General features: G+C 44.2%; 1 protein-coding gene across 13 annotated transcripts in view; it reads left to right on the top strand.

Annotated features, from left to right (window-relative positions):
• The window catches only part of SMYD2 (SET and MYND domain containing 2), an 87,824-nt gene that overhangs the window by 8,597 nt on the left and 59,678 nt on the right, over window positions 1–19,549 (top strand). For 10 of the 13 annotated variants that reach the window (XM_073216928.1, XM_073216933.1, XM_073216930.1 and 7 more), the window contains exons 2-3: window positions 8,670–8,733; window positions 17,176–17,286. In XM_073216928.1, the coding sequence (XP_073073029.1) occupies window positions 8,670–8,733; window positions 17,176–17,286 (175 nt within the window). Of the gene's footprint in view, window positions 1–8,467; window positions 8,559–8,669; window positions 8,734–14,636; window positions 14,709–17,175; window positions 17,287–19,549 lie in introns of those variants that run through there. The other 3 variants (XM_073216927.1, XM_073216934.1, XM_073216935.1) reach the window with 3 other exon arrangements.

The raw sequence follows: 19,549 nt of genomic DNA, 5'->3' as shown, positions 1-19,549 counted from the left end.
CGTAGGAACCAGGTCCTCCTCGTCTCTGTAGCCCCAGCACTTAGCCCGAGGCCCGGCACTCTGTCACCTCAGTAAATATTTATCAAATGAGTAGCCTCATTTCTGCAACGCAATTACTAGTGGCTCTTTGGACAGCCACCCCTAATATACAGTGCTGTTCCTAATTGGAAATCAGTCTTTGTAGACATCAACAACCCTTCCCTGATTCCTGTTTCCTTCAGGACAAAATCAGAATCTTGACTGCTCGAGCCCGCTGTATTCGGTGCCCTCCCGACCTTCTGCAGCATTATCCCTCCCCGCTTTTTTTTTTACTTAAACCCTGAACTCAGTCAGTTTTCCCAGAATCCCACAGAGGTGCTGTGCCATTCATCCGTCTTCTTTTGTCCATTTATTACCTGGAATACTTTTCTCCACAATTCTGCCTTCCTCATCCTCAGCCTTCTTCCCAGTTCAGACCTGATGCCCAAAGTCTGCTCATTCTCAGGAGAGATCCAGCTCATATTGCATCTCTTTCCTGAAACTCCTCTTAGATACCTCAGCCCACAAATCTCTTCATTTTTTCTAGTTGCTGCTTTATATTTATTTTACAATGGTTTGCTATTTACATTTATTGAACACCTTACCATTCTAGGCATTGTGCTCTAACCCTGGGGACTCAAAGATGAGTAAGACAGCATTCTCTGTACAGGCCCTAACTTCTGTGTCTTTTAAACAGCTCTGTCCTAGGAGTAGCTTCCTGCTCTCCGTTCAGCGTCATGTGGGCCATCTGGATGCTGAATCATTTTGCCTGATGTTTATATTTACCACTCTCGTGAAGGTAGGGCTTATTTTCTCAAATAGCTCAGTTTTCACAAAAATATCATTCTTCCAGAGCCTGGCACAGTACTCAAAACATAGAAAATAATACTTTTTCAATAGAAATTAGTTGCCTAAGGTAGATTAATGTATTTTCCCCCTGCTTCATGTGCAGTCTTACAGTATAAAAAATATTCTTCTTTATTCAGAAATATAAATGGATTGAGAGAAAGTATCTGTTAAATCCATTCAAATAATATCTGGTAAGTGTGAGTTCTCAAGGCAAGGTCCACAATTGGGGTAATTCACCGAAAAAAATTGGCAGTTCAGTTTTGTATTGTTTGTCTATAGAAAACTAACACCAAAGGCATGAGAGAGTATCACCTCTTAAAATTCTTCTGGAAGCAATTAAAAAGGTGCAGTTTCTAAGTCAGAGCAGGTCACCCGTTTCTTGAGCAAGGAGTTAATATTCATGTTTGACCGCAGAGGGCCTGATCATGTTCTGAAACTCACATTTAGTATCAGGTTATAAAGGTGTTTCTATGTGTTTTTTTTTCCCTACACTGTGGCCCAAAGGTTGAAGTGAGGAGGATTGTTAGAAGCTTTCTAAGTTTTTAAATACTGGAATTTATATGACTTTGGTTTTGTTCTTTTCCTTGATATTTAATCACCTGTGTGTTGTGGAAGTTAGGACAACAGCAGTCACTGGGGCATCTAATATTATTAGTATTTATTCACATCTGTCATTTATTGTACCACTGGAAGAAATGGTGCATGTTATTCATCGTGGACTCCTTTATGAGAGAACTGAGTTAAAAAGAGAGGCATTCATTTTTCCCTTTTGATTTCCCAATCAGTAGGCATCAGAGAAACAAAAGTTCACTAGCAAGGAAGTGTCATCTGACCTCATGCAGAAGTTAAGATGTAAAGTGTTTCCAGAGGAAAGTGTTTAATTTTAAAAGTGCCTCTATTCATTCTTTGAGCAAGCCTTAACTGTTAGAGATTTACCGGTCTTACAAAATGTGATTGTAGACGTCATCCAGTGGCTGGAAAGAGGAATATAATGTTCGCCATTCCATAGGCTTGATGTTTCTCTCCTCTAGCCATAAGCTTCGTGAATTTTTCTTCTTTCTAAGGCAAAGGTAAATTGCATTGCAACCAGAGCCTGCATTAAAATGAATCCTAAATCAGTGGTCATCATTTTTTTTCATTGCTGAGCTTTACTTTTAATGAATCAGTGATATGTAGAGTCATGTATACAGTATTTTTTTAGCTTTATTGAGGAATAACTGACAAATATAATGTATATTACAGTGTATGATGTGGTAATTTGATATATGTATACATTGTGAAATGGTTACTAAGATCAAGATAATTAGCACATCGCCCCATATAGTTAGCCTTCCTGTGTGTGTGTGGTTAGAATCTTAAGATTCAGCAACTTTCCAGAACAAAACATTGTGTTACTAACTATAGTCCCCATGCCGTACATTAGATTCTCAGAACTTATAACTGAAAGTTTGTACCCTCTGACCCACATCGCCCCATTTTCCCCAGGGTCAGCATTATTGAACAAGGCCAACCATTCATTGCCCTCACCACCAAGCCCAGCTTTCTCCTTGTACATCACAGCTCTTATTCCAATAGTTGGGAAAGCCTATTAGTTGCTGCTTACTGCCCTAAATAGTTCCTGCCTCCCCTAGAGGCCCTGGGCTCTAACTTTTAACAAGCCTCAGAACAAAGCCCAGTGTGAAGGGGAAGGTTCAGCCCGGCTCTGGGAAGAAGCTCCCTGCTTGCACATGGGTCCTGTTTCACTGTCACATTGTGGATAAAAGTGAAACGTGGAGCATCTTTCACTATCACACAAGAACGGACAGCCTTCATATTATTCTTGTCCCCTGACCAGAGTTTTAATAGGATTCCGCCACAGTCCCTCCAATTTTTATTTCTCTCACATAAAAATTAGTGTAACCACTCTCTCTGGGTGGGAGGCTAACTTTGTTTCTAACTGTCTTATTCAACCGGTGGTGAAGTGACATTGTGCTGCTGGGCTTTTTTTCTTTTCTCTTGTTCATTTGGCTGGGGCCGCCTCCATTCCACAGAGCACTTGTCACTTCCTCTGTCACCGTTAGTTAAAAGTAATTGTTATTGCAAGCCCCCTCCATGCCAGGATATCATTTTCTTTCATGGTGAAACCCACTAAGCACCCGTTTCAGTAGCAGAAAGTAGGGACTTTACAGGACCAAATCCTTTTTATCTAGACTAACAGCCCCTGGGGCAATGCATTAACTAGCAGGAGCTGTTAATTACGTCTCTTAACTTGTTGATCTTCATGGCTTCCAAATTCTAAAAGCAGGGACATTCATCACTGCGTGTGTCTCCTCTAGTAGCAAATGACAGGAGCCTGTCTTCTCCCTTCTGTTCAGTCACTAATAATCAAATTGCATTTTCCTGTAATGTTTCTTTCCTCCCTTTGTGGTGTATCACTTCTGAAGTTCAAAGAAGTGAATCCGTTCACAGCAGTATGGATATTTGTCCATAAAACAAAGGCTTTAGAAGCAGGAATCCTCTAAATATGTCTGAGAGAGACTGTACTGAAGGTATTTCAGGAGTTGACATCACTTAAAAAAAAAAGTGTAGGCCAGTTAAAAGTGTAGTAGGAATACAATGCCCTTGTATTTTCTCATTTAATTTTCCTAACAAACCTCTGAGATGGAAACTGTATCTTTACAGTGGAGGAGGAAATAGGTTCAGAAAGGATTAATAATTTGCTCAAGACCACAGAACATCTCAAGTGCCAGAAAGAAAAAGGATTTGAGAGAGGGAGGTGGGAAAAGTAACTCACCACATTCATCCTAAGTTATGAAGAGGGACTCAGGAGGTGGAAAGAAAGCCTCAGCTTTCTTTTTTAGAATTCGCACCTGGCTTCTGGAATACTTCCTTGTAACAGAAAATGTGGTGTCAGCCTTCATTCTGACCTTAATATTCATCATCAAGGTAGCTAAGCCACTTAATACATCCAGCGTGTGCCATTCATTCTCAAGACAAGTTACCTTGTAAATAACCTGCATTGCTGAGAAGAATTCTGCAACACCATTGGGCAAATTCTGTATTCCAAAAAAAACCTCTTGGTCCAAATGGACTGCTGTAGGCCTGGGCTGGGGCTTCTCCATTCTGGAAGCACATTAAAAGCTCCAGGAAAGCTTTCTAAAAATCTCCAAACAGACCAGTCAAATGAGAATTGCAAGCCCTATCCCAGGCCCAGATCCCCATGTGCAGCTCAGGGGAGACCCTGAGAGAGGCCATCAGCCCTTCACTTTGAGTTCCCCTCCTTTGGGGTTATTTCAGGTCATGCCTCCAAAGGACCTTACTAATCTTTCTCTGAGAGGAATTTTATTTTCTGTGTTTGGCATTCTTTCCCCAAAGCTCTTGGATAATTCAGATGACGTTACATTGCAAATGAAAGATTCACGGCTGTGTCTTCTGTAGGAGCAGAGTTTATTCCGAATGCCTGGTCTATTCCTGCAGTGAAAACGGAGACCCCGTATGCAGTTTCTCTCTAGCTAACCTTCTCAGTCAGCAGCAGTGATGCACTCACAGGCTCTCTCTTTTTCCTCTCTCTCTCCTTTCTCGCTCGGGCACATACACACCCACAACGCGGGTACCAGCTCAGCAAATTTTACTCTCTTGAAAGCTGCTGTGTGCTGTCCCTCAGGGCCCCCGGGACGCGCTGCAGCTTGACCTCGCCCAGCCTGCGTCTGAGGAACACTTCCATCTACCCGACTGAATGGGAGCGAGGGTCCTTCTCTGCATAGACTAAATAGAAAACCACTCCTTATTTCATCCCAACCTATTTTAAGAGACTTGGTTTGGGGATTGTTCCCTGCCCAGGTCTCATTCTGAAAAATGATCCTGATTCTGCCCACTGCGTCTCTGAAGCAGTGACGTTAATGAGTTATCATTGTTGCTGGGATATTACGCAGACCGTGGTAAAGGGTGCCTTTCCTTATGCTCTTATTGCCATTAGCTTATCCAAACATAGATTATTTTTGCTTCATGTAGTTTATCCTCCTGGATAATTGCCCCACTATTCAAGGAAGGATAATCTCTCACGATGGAGGCAAAATGCGCACCTCAGTGTGTGAATTCTGATTCTGTTCCCTACTTGCTGAATGGCCCCACTGGGTTAGATTATTTCACCTCTAGGATCCACATTATCTTCATTTGAAAAATAGGAATAATAACTTCATCATAGAGCTGATGGACTTGCTGCTAGGCTGGGAGTTTTCAAACTTCCTCTATACTTTAAAAATTGAGAACTCCAGAGAGCTTTTGTTTATATGGGTTATACTGATCAATACTTACCATATGGAAATTAAAACAGTAAATGTTTTATTTATTCATTTTAAAATGACAACCACCATCCAATGACAGTACCATTTTTTAATGAGAACCATATCCCAAAACAAAAGAACTAGTGAGAATAGTGGAGTTTTACAGTTTTACAAATCTATTTAATGTCTGGACTTCCCAAAGACAACTGGATTCTCAAACATGCTTCTGACTTCAGTCTGTGGCATTACATAGGTTTGGTTCAAGTATGTGGAGAAAATATGGCCACAAATAGATATGTAGTTGGAAAGGAGTGTTTTAATAGTGTTTTGACTGAATTGTGGATATTCTTTGATTCATCACTAAAATTTGTAAGTGAAATTGTATTAAAGGCTACAACTGTAAAGTGCAATCTGAAGGTCTATCAGTGAACTTTATGTACTTTGTTACAGTAAAACCCTGTGGTCAGTCTTGCAGTTTGATGGACTGTTAGCTATGCATAATTTTTAAAACATTGTGCACTGGTCATTTGAAAAATATTGGTTCACTACATTATATAGAGCCTCTAAATGTTGATTCATTTCATCAAACCATATCCAAAAAAAAATCACAGTTGTCAACACCATCACCAGTCTTGTCAGATGAGAGACTCTCAGGCTCAGGGTGGCAGATATATGTTTTCCAAGATTATAATATTTGCTCAAAAGCACAAATGTTATCATTGGCAACAAATATTTCTATTGTTCTCTTTGAAGTGACAGGCTCCCTTCCTTCATTTCCAGACTGTATCTGCCAGACACTCGTCTGAATAAGCACAGTTTGTCTAAAGTCATACTTTCCAGTTCCGTTGGTATTCCAGAAAAGAGGCTGGTTCAGTTTACAACTCCAGAGAGCACACAAGTGTGTTTCCTTGAGACAGCCATCCTACTTCAGGATGCAGCACAAATACCTTACCCCTCCTTCCCATTTCACCACGGTATATCAAAAAGATACATACCCAAGAGTCGAGATTCAGTACAATCACTATTTGTTACTGCTTCATCAGGAACATTCTCAAGTGAAACTGGCTCCCCCCTCACCTGCCAATTGGTGTGTGGAAGTGAAGAATATGGTGTCTGCTTTCATTTGCACCAAGGTACCAACAGTTTGACCTCCAGCACCTTTCTACTTTATATCTTCCGCAGTGCAAATGCCAAGGCAGTAGCATGATTCTGAAACTAGTTTTGACCCCACCAACTCCCTGAAAGAGTCTCCAGGACCCAGTAAGTCTATGGACCACCATTTGAGGACCACTGGGAGAGAGAGTAGAAATTACGTAACATATCGCCAACACTTAACAGTTAATCTTTCCTTCCTGTTCTTCAATTTTGTGGCTTGTGGACATGGTGACTGGCTTTGTTAAATGCAGCCTGGCCTTTGGGAGGTTTTTTATTTTGATGAAGAGGTTCCTTATTTTGGTGAAGGAAAGAACTAGAGTTCTTTCCTAGCTCACGAAAGCCCAGTTGCCTTTACTCTCCCAGGGATGTTACCTTGAAGCTGAAAACAAGGCTTGGTTTCACATTAACTTTACTACTGGCATCTGTGCAGGAAGAACTGTGCGATCCTTGCTTTTTTGTGTGGTGTAGAGCTAATAAAGATATTTTTGTGATAGATTCCTAATCTTTTACAGCAGGAAGTCCTAAACCAGCTGCAGAGGCTATTCGGTGGCCCTTGAGATTTCATAAAATTTTTGGTTGCATTTTGGGGGTTAAGGAGAAGGTGGGTTGCTGGGAAGAGTTAATAGCTTTGATCAAATTCTCAAATGATCACATAGCTTTGATCGCATGTGACCTCTCCCTTGCAAGAACAAACATTAACAAACTACTGTTTCAGATGAGCACTTTTCTGGGCATTATCGATTTCCAAGTGCGCCTTTTCGTGGAAAGAATTTTCAGAGATCACTCCCTGGCTTTGTCTGCCTTTACTTCCCATCCCCGTGGCATTTCTTCAAGGTCCATCTCACTTAGCAGATGCTTACAAGTCACTTCACAGTAGTTTTTGACCACACCTTCTGCCCTTGTCCCCTCCTCATAAAACATGACAGCAGGGAGGAGGCATCTGGTGTCGTTCATATTCCAAAATGCAATGTCAGACTTCGGATCCCTGCAGATGCCCCCACGGCGGGCACTTCAGGCCAGCGAACACACTCAGCTAAATTAGTGGGTTTCTTTTTGAACTATTGAGATACGCAAACTGGGAATGTTTATTTGTGCCTCAACCACAAGATGTGTTTTGCTCCCACGCATTCTGCAGTCTGCTTCTTGGAATCCAAGTGCTGTCATGAAAACTGCAAGGCAGTCTGTTTAGTTCCAAAGGTAGCATTTCTGGAACGCGGCCTTGATTCTGTGGGAGGAGTGTGGTGACTACCACTCGCTGACAAGGAGCAGAGGAGGACGCTGCCGCACGATTACGTGTATATTATAAAACGTCAGCTCCTCCAGGCGTGCCACGGAAGGGGAGGAGGTGCGGTGGCCCCGCGGCAGTGCAGCACCCCTGGCAGCTGCGAGATTGTCCCCTGTGCTGTGGGCATCTCTCCAAGTCAGAAAGCTGGCCTCAGGGCGGTGATAAGAATAGGACAGCAGGTTTTAACACAGAGTGCTCTGATTTAACCATGTGCTTGTTCCCTACCTCAAAAGAATTTTTAAGAGTTGTGTTGTATGTGGTTTAACGCAGTGGCTTCACAGTTTTTTGGAGAAAGTTTGACTTATCTAATGCAACAAAAACACTGACACCTATCAGTTGGGAAACAACTGTCCCTGACATTTATGGGAAACAGGGAAATAATGTGGCAATGAACAGGGAGAGTCGATCTAGTTATGAAGAGGCAGAAAAATCACTCAGTAGCACACTGACAAGGTGAGTGTGTTTACTCATCAGATCTGGTAATATTTTATTCAAGGATATGTCTCTACTTACTTTAAGTTATATGTCTCTAACTTAACCTTAGCTTTCTGGACATTGGAATTATTGACATACCCAATTCCATGTTCTGCATTCCCCGCATCTCTAAATAATAAGGTTATTCCTCACCTTGTGCTTTCCACCACTAAAGGTGCTCCGCAGTCCTCTGTCTTTATGTCAAACCTTCAAGACAGTCTTGTTTATTTCTGCCTCTCTTTAGCAGGTGAGAAAATGAGGACATAAGAACCTCTGACTTGCCCAAAACTACTGAGTAATAGTGCAGGTGATATTAACAGCTGTGGTGTCCCAGGCCAGGCTCACGAGGCGAAGTGCACGCCATCCATCAATTTTGGAAAGTGCCTTTCACGCAGTCAGGGTTGGTAAATGTTGGTGCATGTACTATTTGACTAACTCACTCCTACTCAAGGGCTGAATCTGGTCCAAACTCTCCTCTGGGAAAATGCAACTTAACAAGGGGAGAGTAAGGTAAGGTGAGTCTTGGCTCTGCTTTCTGACCAGATGGCTTTTGTTATGGCATGATAAAATGTGCAGCTTTGTATTTCTGTGCCTCTCGCCACTACAGTGCCCTTTCTGTTTTTAAGGAAAGAAGGATTGTCCAAATGTGGAAGATGCAAGCAGGCATTTTACTGCAATGTGGAGTGTCAGGTAGGTGCTGGGCCAACTGGCAGGGAGGGTGTTTCCTCTGAAGATCAGAACTGCTATGCCCTTATTTTTCTAGGGCCTTCCCTGGGACCCTTTCACAGGCAGAGCTGGAAAGCTTAGTTGTGGCATAGGATGTGGCTGGGTACCCCTGTGTGCTGGCCTGGAACTGATGGGCAGTTCCTATCCAGTGATAGGCAATGACATGTTGGGGCCACACGCAGGACCAGGAGAAATGGGAAAGACACGAGGAGGCATGCTGGATACAGGCAGGTGTCCTACCAAGGGTGACAATTTGCCCTCAAGGCCACCAGCAACAGATGAAACATGCAGAGGTGACAAATGAAAATATTGAAATGCTATCTTTAAGCTGTTTTGGTTTTTACTGTCACAGGTCTGTATCCCCAGAAGCAGGCCACTTGTCACCCATGGGCTGTTTGAACCCAGTGTGACTCTAGTAGAATTAGGTGAGCCGCTGGCACAGCTTTTGTGTAGCCAGAGGGCGGCAGCTCCAGACTGATCCTTAGAGCTAATGCCTTTGCAGCATCCAGGGCTGAGGGGTCAGGCCGTCTGGTCTGATGGACAGGTCCCAAGGGCATCCTGTAACATGGCAATGGGAAACTTACAGCAAGTTTGGGGACCTCTTGGGGGGCTCTTTGAGGGACTAGGAATGTTGTTTTCTCAACTTTTCTACAAGATACCAGATCCACAAAATGTTCATAGGTATCCACAGAAAATGCGTTCCATGTTCTAACAATTTTAATTTGGAAAGAGTATGATCTTCAGCCTCTGTGTACCCTCCACAGTCTGTTTCTTCAGTGAAACCTGTTAATACACTTCGGGAAACGCTGATGCTCTTAGGCGGCAGCTCCAAGTGACAGGGAGGGTGTTCTCTGTATCTGCCCTTCTTTGTTGTTCTTCCCATACATGGTGTCTGTCATTCACTGCCCCCCTCCCAGTCTACTTCTAATTATCTGCTATTTCATTTTTTTCTCTCCCTGCTCTTACACAGTTGGCCTTGGAATGTCCCCAAAGGGCATTATTGAGCAGCATGAAAGGTTGCTAAGCCCACGTCTCATCTGACCATAGGGCTCCACCACGGCCGCATGCCAGAATGAACCACAGGCTGAGCCGTTGGCTTAGGAGCATCTACCTTGGCCCTGAAGGCCGCACGCACAGTCCACTTCCCTGTGTCCCCGACAGCAGGCTTCCACAGAGTGTCAGCCTTGTGACGGAACAGAAGTGGGCTTGTCGCTGAGTTTTCGGGAGGATCATACTTTGTTCCTCCCAGTCGTGGATAGAGCATTTTGTGGCTAGCTTTCTGCATGTTGGAGAGATCAGCAAGCCGTGGGAATTACATGATTTGATTCCAGGCCTGCTAAGTCAGCTGTTTCTATATTTAAGCACGTCTAGAAAAATTAACTCATTATATTCTGGTTTTTTAGAGAAGCAAGACAGTAAATCACCTCCAGTTCAGGTAATGTATATATAACACAGAATAGGAGGAGGCAGTTCAGCTCTGCAACTTACTAGGTCTGTGAACTTGGCAGGTAACAGGTCGTCTGTTTCTTCTCTGGGTCTCAGTTTCCTCACATGTAAATGAAGACAGTAGTGCCTGTCCTGATGACTTGTCAGGACCTAGTGATGTAATAGATATGAAAGTTCTCTATAAACTGTGAGGCTGGGTATAGGTGTGGGGGCAGACGAGAAATAATAACTTCAGTAATTCAGACTGGACTGAAGCTTAGCTTTATGCAAAAAATAAAGTAGGGGCTTTTTTTTAACTTAAGAAAGTAGATGGATTCTAAGAATATAAGAACACTAATGTGTACATGGTATGAAGAATGTTTACCTTCTCTGATTAACTGTAAACTCTGCATTAATATAAAATGCAGAATGTGTGAGATGCTGCATTATCTCTGGGTCTCCTGAGCCTGCTTCTCACCTGTCTTCCATCAAGCCTCAGTGGCTGCATTATTCTGATGAATCAGTGCAGTCCACGCTGGGGTTTTTGAGGTGGCCATTGTGGCGCCCTAGCCTTCAGGACCACTTCATCTCCCAGATTTGCAGACTCTGAAGCCTCATTTATGAGCACATAGTGAGGGGTACCCTCCCTTGGGAGGTTCCCGTTAACCAAATACACCCACCTGTATGTAACAAAATGCCTGTTTATTACTTAACAATAAGCAGTTTGGGAATTGACCTATTCTCCTCCTGTAGACAAACTGTACAGATAGTCAACTCATAGTGAAATGGCTTGAGTCGCAAGGAGCCACAGGATGAAGGATACAGTCCCACGTTTCTAAGTCATGTTCAAAGACCTTAGGCCAAGACAGCTTGCTGTGTCCGGTCTCCTGATGTGGAGTCTTCCCCGCTCCTTGCCCAGTCCCAGGGCCAGGGCACCTTCAGGCCTAGAGAGTATTTCTGCTCCTGTTAAGCACCTGGTAACCTACCTAGTCTCCTAGATGACAAGTGATAACACAGTTGCTGAAGCCACTTGTTTCCAGAGGTGACAGGCTGGACTTGACCTGTAACAAAAATTTCATTTTTGTTTCATCTGTCTCCCACTGTGGAAGGAAGAGCCTAATAGCCATTAAGGTTTTCCATCCTTTATACTGAAGAACTAAATAAGTACTGGGCAGTGAATTATAATGAGGTAGAGCGGACACAAGGGTTTAAGAAAAGTAAGTGCCTAGAAATAAATGGCCTCATACATGAAATCATTAGGGAGGAATCTGGGGCATTTGCTCCACATAAAAATGGATTCAGGGTTCTGCCTTAGGAATGCTTGGGTGGGATCAAAGCGGAGGTTCTGCTGCAAGGTAAAACGCAGCCCAAAGCAAGAGCAGCGATGAAGAAGGCAATTGAGTGATTCTGCACCTAGAAAGCCTGGTCCTCAGCTGCTGGTCATTAACTGGGCCTTCTCCAAAGGCAGACCCCAAGCACCCGGGGTTCTCGGGGTCAGTGCCACATGGCAGCGGGTGAGGTCGGAAGGAGATTAACAAGTCATCAGGTCCAAGCTGTCAGTAGATAAGAAAACAATGTCCACAGTGGTGGGGTGAGCTGCCCAAAGTCACATGGTGACAGAACCCGGACTAGGCTGTACAGACTGCTAGGGGAAAGCTGTCACCACTCTCCAACCCTGTGCTTGCGTGTCCTGAGGGCCCCCTGGGAGAAGAGGCACTGCGCGAACGAACGTGTCAGAGGAAGCAAAGCGACCTTTGATGGATGCGAAAGGAAGGCGTCCCTTACAATGTTCCTGTCTTTGCCAGAAAGCTCTCCGAGAGCGCCGAGGCACACATTCCTCCCTCTTCCCGGGGGATGCAGCGCCTTCGGAGGTCCCAGTCACTGTGAATATTCCCCCCAAGCCCACCTCTGAAAATGCCATGCTTCAGGATTTTGCCTTATTTTATACAGATGGGCTGCACTTTGCCCCGTGCACTTCTCTAGTTGATCACTTGACTCAGTGTGATCCTGCCAAAGGGAAGATTTTAATTGATGACGCATGAAAGGGTGATGTGGAGGGAACATAAAAGAAATCGAAATTCCTTTTTAGTTAGGCTTCTTTTGTAACCTGTGTATTTTAATGAACTATATTTATTTTCATAAATATGCCTGGAAAACCAAGTATATTATTCACTCACTTCGACTTCTTCATTAAATTGCACCATGACATATTCAAGAGAATAGTTTTATAGAGTTATTATATAGAGGAATCATTGTGGAGTGGTAGTTTCTAGGGTATTATTTCTTAACATTAAGAAACAAAAAAATGATTTGTTTTTTATAAACGGAAGCAATGAGGTTATGAGTATGCTTTTGAAAGTTGGAGGGGGTGGAAAAACTATGATGATGGTGTGACCAATGATGTGAGAAATTTCTTGACTTTTACTATTGACCAGAAAATAACAAGTATAGGAAATGTCCAAGAAATGCTCCTATGACCCTGTCATTGTTATGGGTGATTCGTGAATGAGGCCAGAGTCATAGGCTAAGTCCTGGCTAAATTGACTTTGATCTTGTAACCCAGACATAGGAAGCATCTTAAACTGAGCCACTTTTTTTCCTGAATCGTTCACATCACTGGTAGGAAAGAATGTGTATCAATGAACAAGTGCACCCGTCACTCTTGTAAGGGAATATAAGACAGAGCATGTCCTTGTGATGGGGGGTCAACAGCACCAGTCATCTTCGTGTGAGGTGGTCTGTATGCCCCTGCTTCCTTTTATCTTCCTCTTGAAGGTAATGGGTAATGCAAAGCAGAAATCCTGTGACTTGTTGCTTTTTCACATTTTAAGAACTCCAATATGCATGCTTTTCTCCATTTCAGGAGATTACATATGCGCATGTACAGGTAGACTGTGTCTGTTTTGAAAGCTCCACTGAAACAAGAGAAACACCAAAAGCAAGAATTAGAAAAGGGGATTCCACAATAAAAATCTGTTCTCCTTGTCCAGAAAGACAGTGTATCGTTTGCTCAGCAGAAAACTGGGTGACATACAATCATGCTTTTCTTCCAGTGTTGGAAATGCTGGTGCATGATGTAACAGTCTTGCAACAATTCCTGCATCTTTTAAGTATTTTTATCCATGCACAGAAAGGAAAGTCATGCAGAGCAGTTGTTACATTGGCTGAAAATGAATTAGAAGTTCGAAAAGGGTATAAAAATTTCTATATCTTACTTTTACATAGGTTTGACTGCTTAAGTCTTTGCACAAATCATCTGTGCTCATTATAGAAGAATCAGAAAGTACAGACTGAATGAAGAACAGACAGTATCCATACTCGTATCCTTCCAGAGAAAATCACGAGCAGCACTTTGGCATATGTCTTTCTGAATCCTGAGCATTTATGTGTATATTATTTTTCTGGAAAATGGAATCCAAGTTGACATTAAATTTTACACAAATTGCAATCAGGGCAGGAGCAATAGCTTGGCTTTTGAAGAAAAGCAGTAGAAAAAGTTTTAGAAAAACTGACAAAGATGTTTGAAAAACCATAAAGGACTGTAAAATTACTTGGTGGACAAAGAAACTGGCATTACCAAAACAAAAGAAAACAAAACGATTGATAGGAACATTCCTTCCTATTAACCAGGTTAGCCTAACTTTTTTTTTTCAATTTTGTCCAACCTGTTTATTTATAATTTCTTATGAGCAAAAGTAGGGCACATGGCCTCTGTCAGGTTCTCTAAGATACGGACCGTCCCTGTGGTAGAAGATGGTGTATAAGAAAGGCTCAGAATCTAATATTTCCTCCAGATGCTATCCACCCTGCACCTTTTTTTTCTTTTTTTCTTTTTTTGAAGAATTAGAGCTGAACAGTGTCATTGTGGTACATCTCTGTCATGCCTCTGTTATCCACATCTCTCATTTCCTTCCAACACAAAAGTGAAAGCATATTATTATTCTGGTAAATTCCCCTTGCTGAAACTTAGATGATTCTGCACTCCCTTGAATTTATCCAACTCCCTGGTGTGACTGCTTTTGTGTGGGACTGTGTCACATTATAGGCACTCTTACTTTTACCTTGGGTACTGATATAGTCATGGGCTACTTAAGGTCAAAGACTTCATCTCACATCCCTGCCTCTAGGATCAGTTGCAGGGCTTATTGAATGAATGAATGAGTGAATGAATGAATGAATGAGCCATAAATGAACAATTACCAACGTTTGTTGAAGCACACTGAGTGCCAGGCACTGTTGTAAATGCTGCTGGTGGATTAGATCATTGGGTCCTCACAACAACCCGGTGTGTCGCATGAATGTCCCATTATCCCTCTTTGAAGGTCCTATATTTGTTGGTAGTCTTCAAGCCTTGTATTTGATTATCACTGCCAGAAGGTGTAAAATCCTAAGAGTCAGAATTCAGGACCTGCTAAGTAACTGAGGGATTATGTTATTTACAGCCAAGGATACAGACGCAGAGGGATTAAGATGCCTGCCTGGCGGCCCACAGCTGCTTCACTGCAGGGTAGCCGGTAAGAATGAAGGTTTCCGGAACCCCAGACCAGTGTCCTCTTACTTGACAGCACTCTGCTCTCCCTCCAGAGCGTTCCTGTCATGAAGTTCCCTTTTCTTTGAGGACATTTACATCAGTAAATGTCAACATTGTATGTTATTTATATTAATGTTAATTTAACATTTATTATATTAATAAATTCATTCTATTAATAAATAGTCACACTAAGAAATGTTAAGATTAAAACTTTTTTCCCCAGGAACTCATTGTTGTTAAACACCAAAGACACCACCTACAATCAAGAAAAACAGCATCTTAAAGTCCCTGCAAAGACCTTTATCTTAGAGTTCCTGGGGTCATAGTGGACACTTGTTCATAGTGGTGGAGGATTCTTCTGCCTCTCAACTATCGCCAGACCTGAAGCCCTTTGTCTTTCCCTGTTTGCTTTGCATCTGGGGAGGCAACTGGTTTGTCTGCAGGGAGCTGCCCACTTGTTCCCACCTCTTTACCACATCACTGTCCTCTCATTTTAGGCTTTGTCTAAAAACAGATCCTCTTCCCGCTTGTACATACCTTGTCACTTGTTTTTCTTCCTGCTCTTAGTTATATTCAGCATGTTACTTAACTCGGCAGCTTGGCACAGAGTTTGAGCCCCGCGGTTCTGTGCCATGCACTGCACTCAATCGCCAAGTGACATGGTGCCCTCCCTTCTTAGGCTGAGGTGGAGGGGGCTGGGTGACATCTTCATTCACTCAACAACTTTATTTAGTGCCTAGTAGATATCAGGCAGTGTTCTAGGATCTAAGACTATAGGTGCGGACAAAACAGACCAAGTTCTTTTATTTTAATGGTGGGAGAGACAGATACTAAACCAAAAAACTAATAAATTTGTAATAGATGGTGAGCAGCACTAAAAAGACATAATGCAGGGAAAGCAGGGTGATGGGGAAAGTGCTGGTTTTGATGGGGTCTTGGTGATGGTGTCTTGGAAAAGTGACTTGCAGGCAGACACCTGGAGGAGGGAGGGAGGGAGCCACGTGGATATCCAGGGGGAGGGGGCTTGAGCCAGAAGAGGAGCAAGTGCAAGAGGTTTTGAGGCAGGGGGCTGCTCGGTGTCTTCAAGGACCAGCAAGGAACAAGGGGGGAGGCAAGGAGTTCGCGGTAGGAGATGGGGAGCTCCGAGGAGTAGAGGAGGCTCCCACAGGTCATCTGTAAGGCTCCCTGTTTTGCTCTCAGATGAGAAGCCTGAGAGCTGAGAACTGGCCTGAGCTGGGAACTGGTGCCATCTGTGTTTTGTGCAACAGAGCTGATTGCTCTGGCTGCCCTGTTGGGCTGGTCTGTGGGGATAGAGGAGGCCCAGTGGCCCAGGCAGCAGTGGGGAGGCAGGATCCTGGCGGGGCTGCTCCCAGGCAGCAAGAAGTGTCCAGATGGCTTAGGTATCCCGCAGGCAGAGCGCACGTATCTGCCAGATCGCTGACTGGAGTGTGAGGGAGGGAAGGGTGTCTGAGGGAGAGGCGGGGGTGACTCCCGGTCTCCAGCCAGAGCCTGAGAGGACAGACGGGCCATTTGCTGAGGAAGGAAGGGCTGAGGGAAGGAGACAGTGCCCAGCTGCACTGTGAAGAGGGGCGCCTGGAGGCCCACATCAGCACAGATGTGTGGAAATGCTGCCATCTGAAAATAAGGCCCTTCACCTGCACCACTCTAAGCCTTCATCCCATTTCTCCCAGTTTCTGCATCTACTTTCACCCTCTCTGGGGTCCACTGCCCGCTGTCTCTTATCCCCATCAGACCACCACAGCCAGTTTTTGTCAGGGTCAGCAGTCCCTGCCCCGATAATCCGCCAGTCCTCAGTCACCACGCTGCCCCTTGTCGCCAGCAAAGCTAGGTCCCCTCCGTGTCCCCCGAGCAGGTTTCTCCTCTGCCTCCACAGCGCCGCTGTGTCCTCCCCTCCACCCTGCTCAGCTCAGGTCCCCTAAACCTTCCCAAGAGTCACCCTTGCCAGACTCAGTGGGGGCCCTTGACAAAACCCTCAGGTCTGTTCCGTCTTTATCCCCTGCAGAAGTGACTGGTTGCAGTGAACTAGCTTACTGACTGGGGTGAGGACAAGCCAGACACAACTGCCAGGGAGCAGAGACAAGTGGGTGGCTGGTGCCCAGCCCCTCACCCCTGCCGCCCAGCAGCTCCCACTGAGAACGCACAGGCGTTCGCGTTGTTTGGAGGGGCTGCACCTACTCGATGAAAAACGCAAAGCACATTTTCTCATTCTAACGACCTTGGTCAGGCCCGAGTCAACATTATACAACCATATCTATCTTGAAGGATGTTTTTATCTTTAGCTTTTGTGAGCATTTTTGTGTTTTCCAAAAGGAAACATATTTCACTTGACCTTAACCAGGAGGATGCATTGTATCCTCTCTTCTGGGACTTTATTCCTGTGTGTGTGTGTATTTGTGTGTGTATTTAATAATTTTTTTTAACCTTCCCAGAAAGAAGATTGGCCCATGCATAAGCTGGAATGTTCTCCCATGGTTGTTTTTGGGGAAAACTGGAATCCCTCAGAGACTGTAAGGCTAACAGCAAGGATTCTTGCCAAACAGGTGAGGAAATGGGCTAATGTGCAGGTGCCTTTTACCATAGTTTTTTCCTAAAGGTCAGTAAGATGAGTAACTGCCCTGTGGTGGTCGTCTCTTGTTAAATAGTCTCGGACCCCATTTCCTGTCATAGCCATATGGAGGGGAGTGGGAACAACACTCCAGGCATAAGCTGGTTTGTCGTTTGCCCTGTGCAACTAGGATGTCACTTAACCCAGGCAGGAACATACATACAGCTGTTAATTTCTGAGCTTTGCATGAGACAGCTTTACAGACACATAGGGCCTTTCAAGGCGTGAAAACCCGTCTGCAAATAATCGGAGCATCACAGGGAGGCAGACTGACCTGTGAAGCTCTGCGACGGTCGCCTCTTTACACTGACACGGCCACCCCCTGCACCCAGTCCTGCTTTGCCCTGGCTCCTTCTTCACCCTTGCCTAGGTGGGCAAGGAATGGATGCAGCGACCAGCCTGGCACATGCAAAGGAGAAGAGAGGGAAATGCAAACGTGGAATGGAGGCAAGGAGGGGGAGAGGGGAAAGATAGAAGAAAGGGGAGAAATGGCCCTGTGGGAACAATGATAGCTATCACCAGTTTTCCCCAAAGACTGGCTATCCTCCCCTTGTCTGCACCTTCCTCACTGGCTGCGTGACCGTGAGAGAGGCCTGGTCTACAAAGGATCAAACCAAAAAGAGGGGAGGAAACCACTGCAGGACTTGTCCTTGTACCACCATGAAATAGGCTGCGGGGAGCTTAAAGGCATCTGTCCACCAAGGGCCTTGCTTGTAAGTTGGTGGCAGGGCCTCTGTACTGTTGATCTTTTAAAGCTGGAATTTTGTCCACCTTTTCTTCATATACCATACCACCCCCACTTAAAACTTTCTGCTTTTTATCTAAGCCAAATGTGATCATAATGATTAGCACACATCTGTCCCCAGCCCAGTTTAGGATCCCAGGCCACATAAACAGAAGTAGAACATTTCCAGACTCTGAAGTCATTGTTCCATTATGCTCACAGGCTGGGTCAGGTGCTTGCTGAAGTGCCACTTCGCCACTCGGGGGAACCAGAGGCATTCAGGGGTTGCCTGTAGAGTGAGACCAAAAGATCAGAATTATTTTCCCTGGGGAAGGTTAACTTTGGGATCCTTAACACCAGTTATCTTTAAATATTTGCAGAGTGCTTGGTGGGGAAAGAAAGGGTAGAAGGAAATGATGTGATTGGGTGAAGTGTCAGGATAAATTAGCTATCAAATTAGATCTGCAGGCATCTTGGGAGGATTGGCTGACCGGTCTGTTGATTCTCCCCCACACGGCACCAACTCCTTGGTATTTATCGTGTTGTGGTCAAGAATTCAGAAGAAGCTTGTGTACTTTCCTGAATGAAATGCTTCCCCAGGCAAGATGAATTACTAATCTTATAGAAACGTACCCCGTGAATGGAAGATTTCTGCTCCAAAAAAGAACTATCGAAACATTTTGGCACTAGTCGGGTAGTCGGAATGCTAGGATGAGTTTGTACCAGTTTCATTCAACTTTTATTATAATTACTACGACTACTAATAGTCTATTAAATAAAAACTTACCTGGCCATCTTTTCATCTCAATAGGACTTGATGATTAAAAGACCAGACCATTTGTATTCTAGTAGCTTGCAAAGGATTAGGGGAGACAGGCTATCCAAGTACCAAGGGGAAGCTTCCCATGTTAACTCAGGAGGTGAGAGCACCCTGCCAGACCACCTGTATCCCCAAATTGAATAGCCAGATTACAAAGACATGGCCTCAGGCCAGCTCTTGAGCTCTGCTTTTGAACGCTTGTCAACACCAAGTTTATTCATGTTCTCAAAGCCTAGCAGGTTTACTATTGTCAGTGCCTCTTAGGGTGTCTAGAACAAAGCCAGAGACACGTTTAAAGTGAATCTGGGCTCACAGATACAACCAAAAGTGTTCCTTTTGAAACACAGAATTTGAGATCGTTTTAGCTTATGCTTAAAGAAAGTGTAAAATGGATGGGGGGTTTGATTTTGTTCCTTTTTAGAAGGAGAAATAATAAATAGGATGGTTCATCCGTAGACTCAGTCCTTTGAAGTCAGAGCCCTAAAAAGTCATTTTCTAGTCACTGTTCCTTCCCTTAACAAGTTGATTTTGAGCCTACTGTGTGCATAATACCACCAGGGTGTTCGGAACATGGCGGACACTTTAAAAAGTATTTCTCAAGAGTCGTTTGAATCTGGATGTCGGGCAGGCGCCTCTCCGACCTCAGATAGCGGG

This window comes from Manis javanica, chromosome 11 (assembly GCF_040802235.1).
Source record: "Manis javanica isolate MJ-LG chromosome 11, MJ_LKY, whole genome shotgun sequence".
NCBI lineage: Eukaryota > Metazoa > Chordata > Mammalia > Pholidota > Manidae > Manis > Manis javanica.
This window is presented reverse-complemented; position numbering and strand designations above follow the sequence as displayed.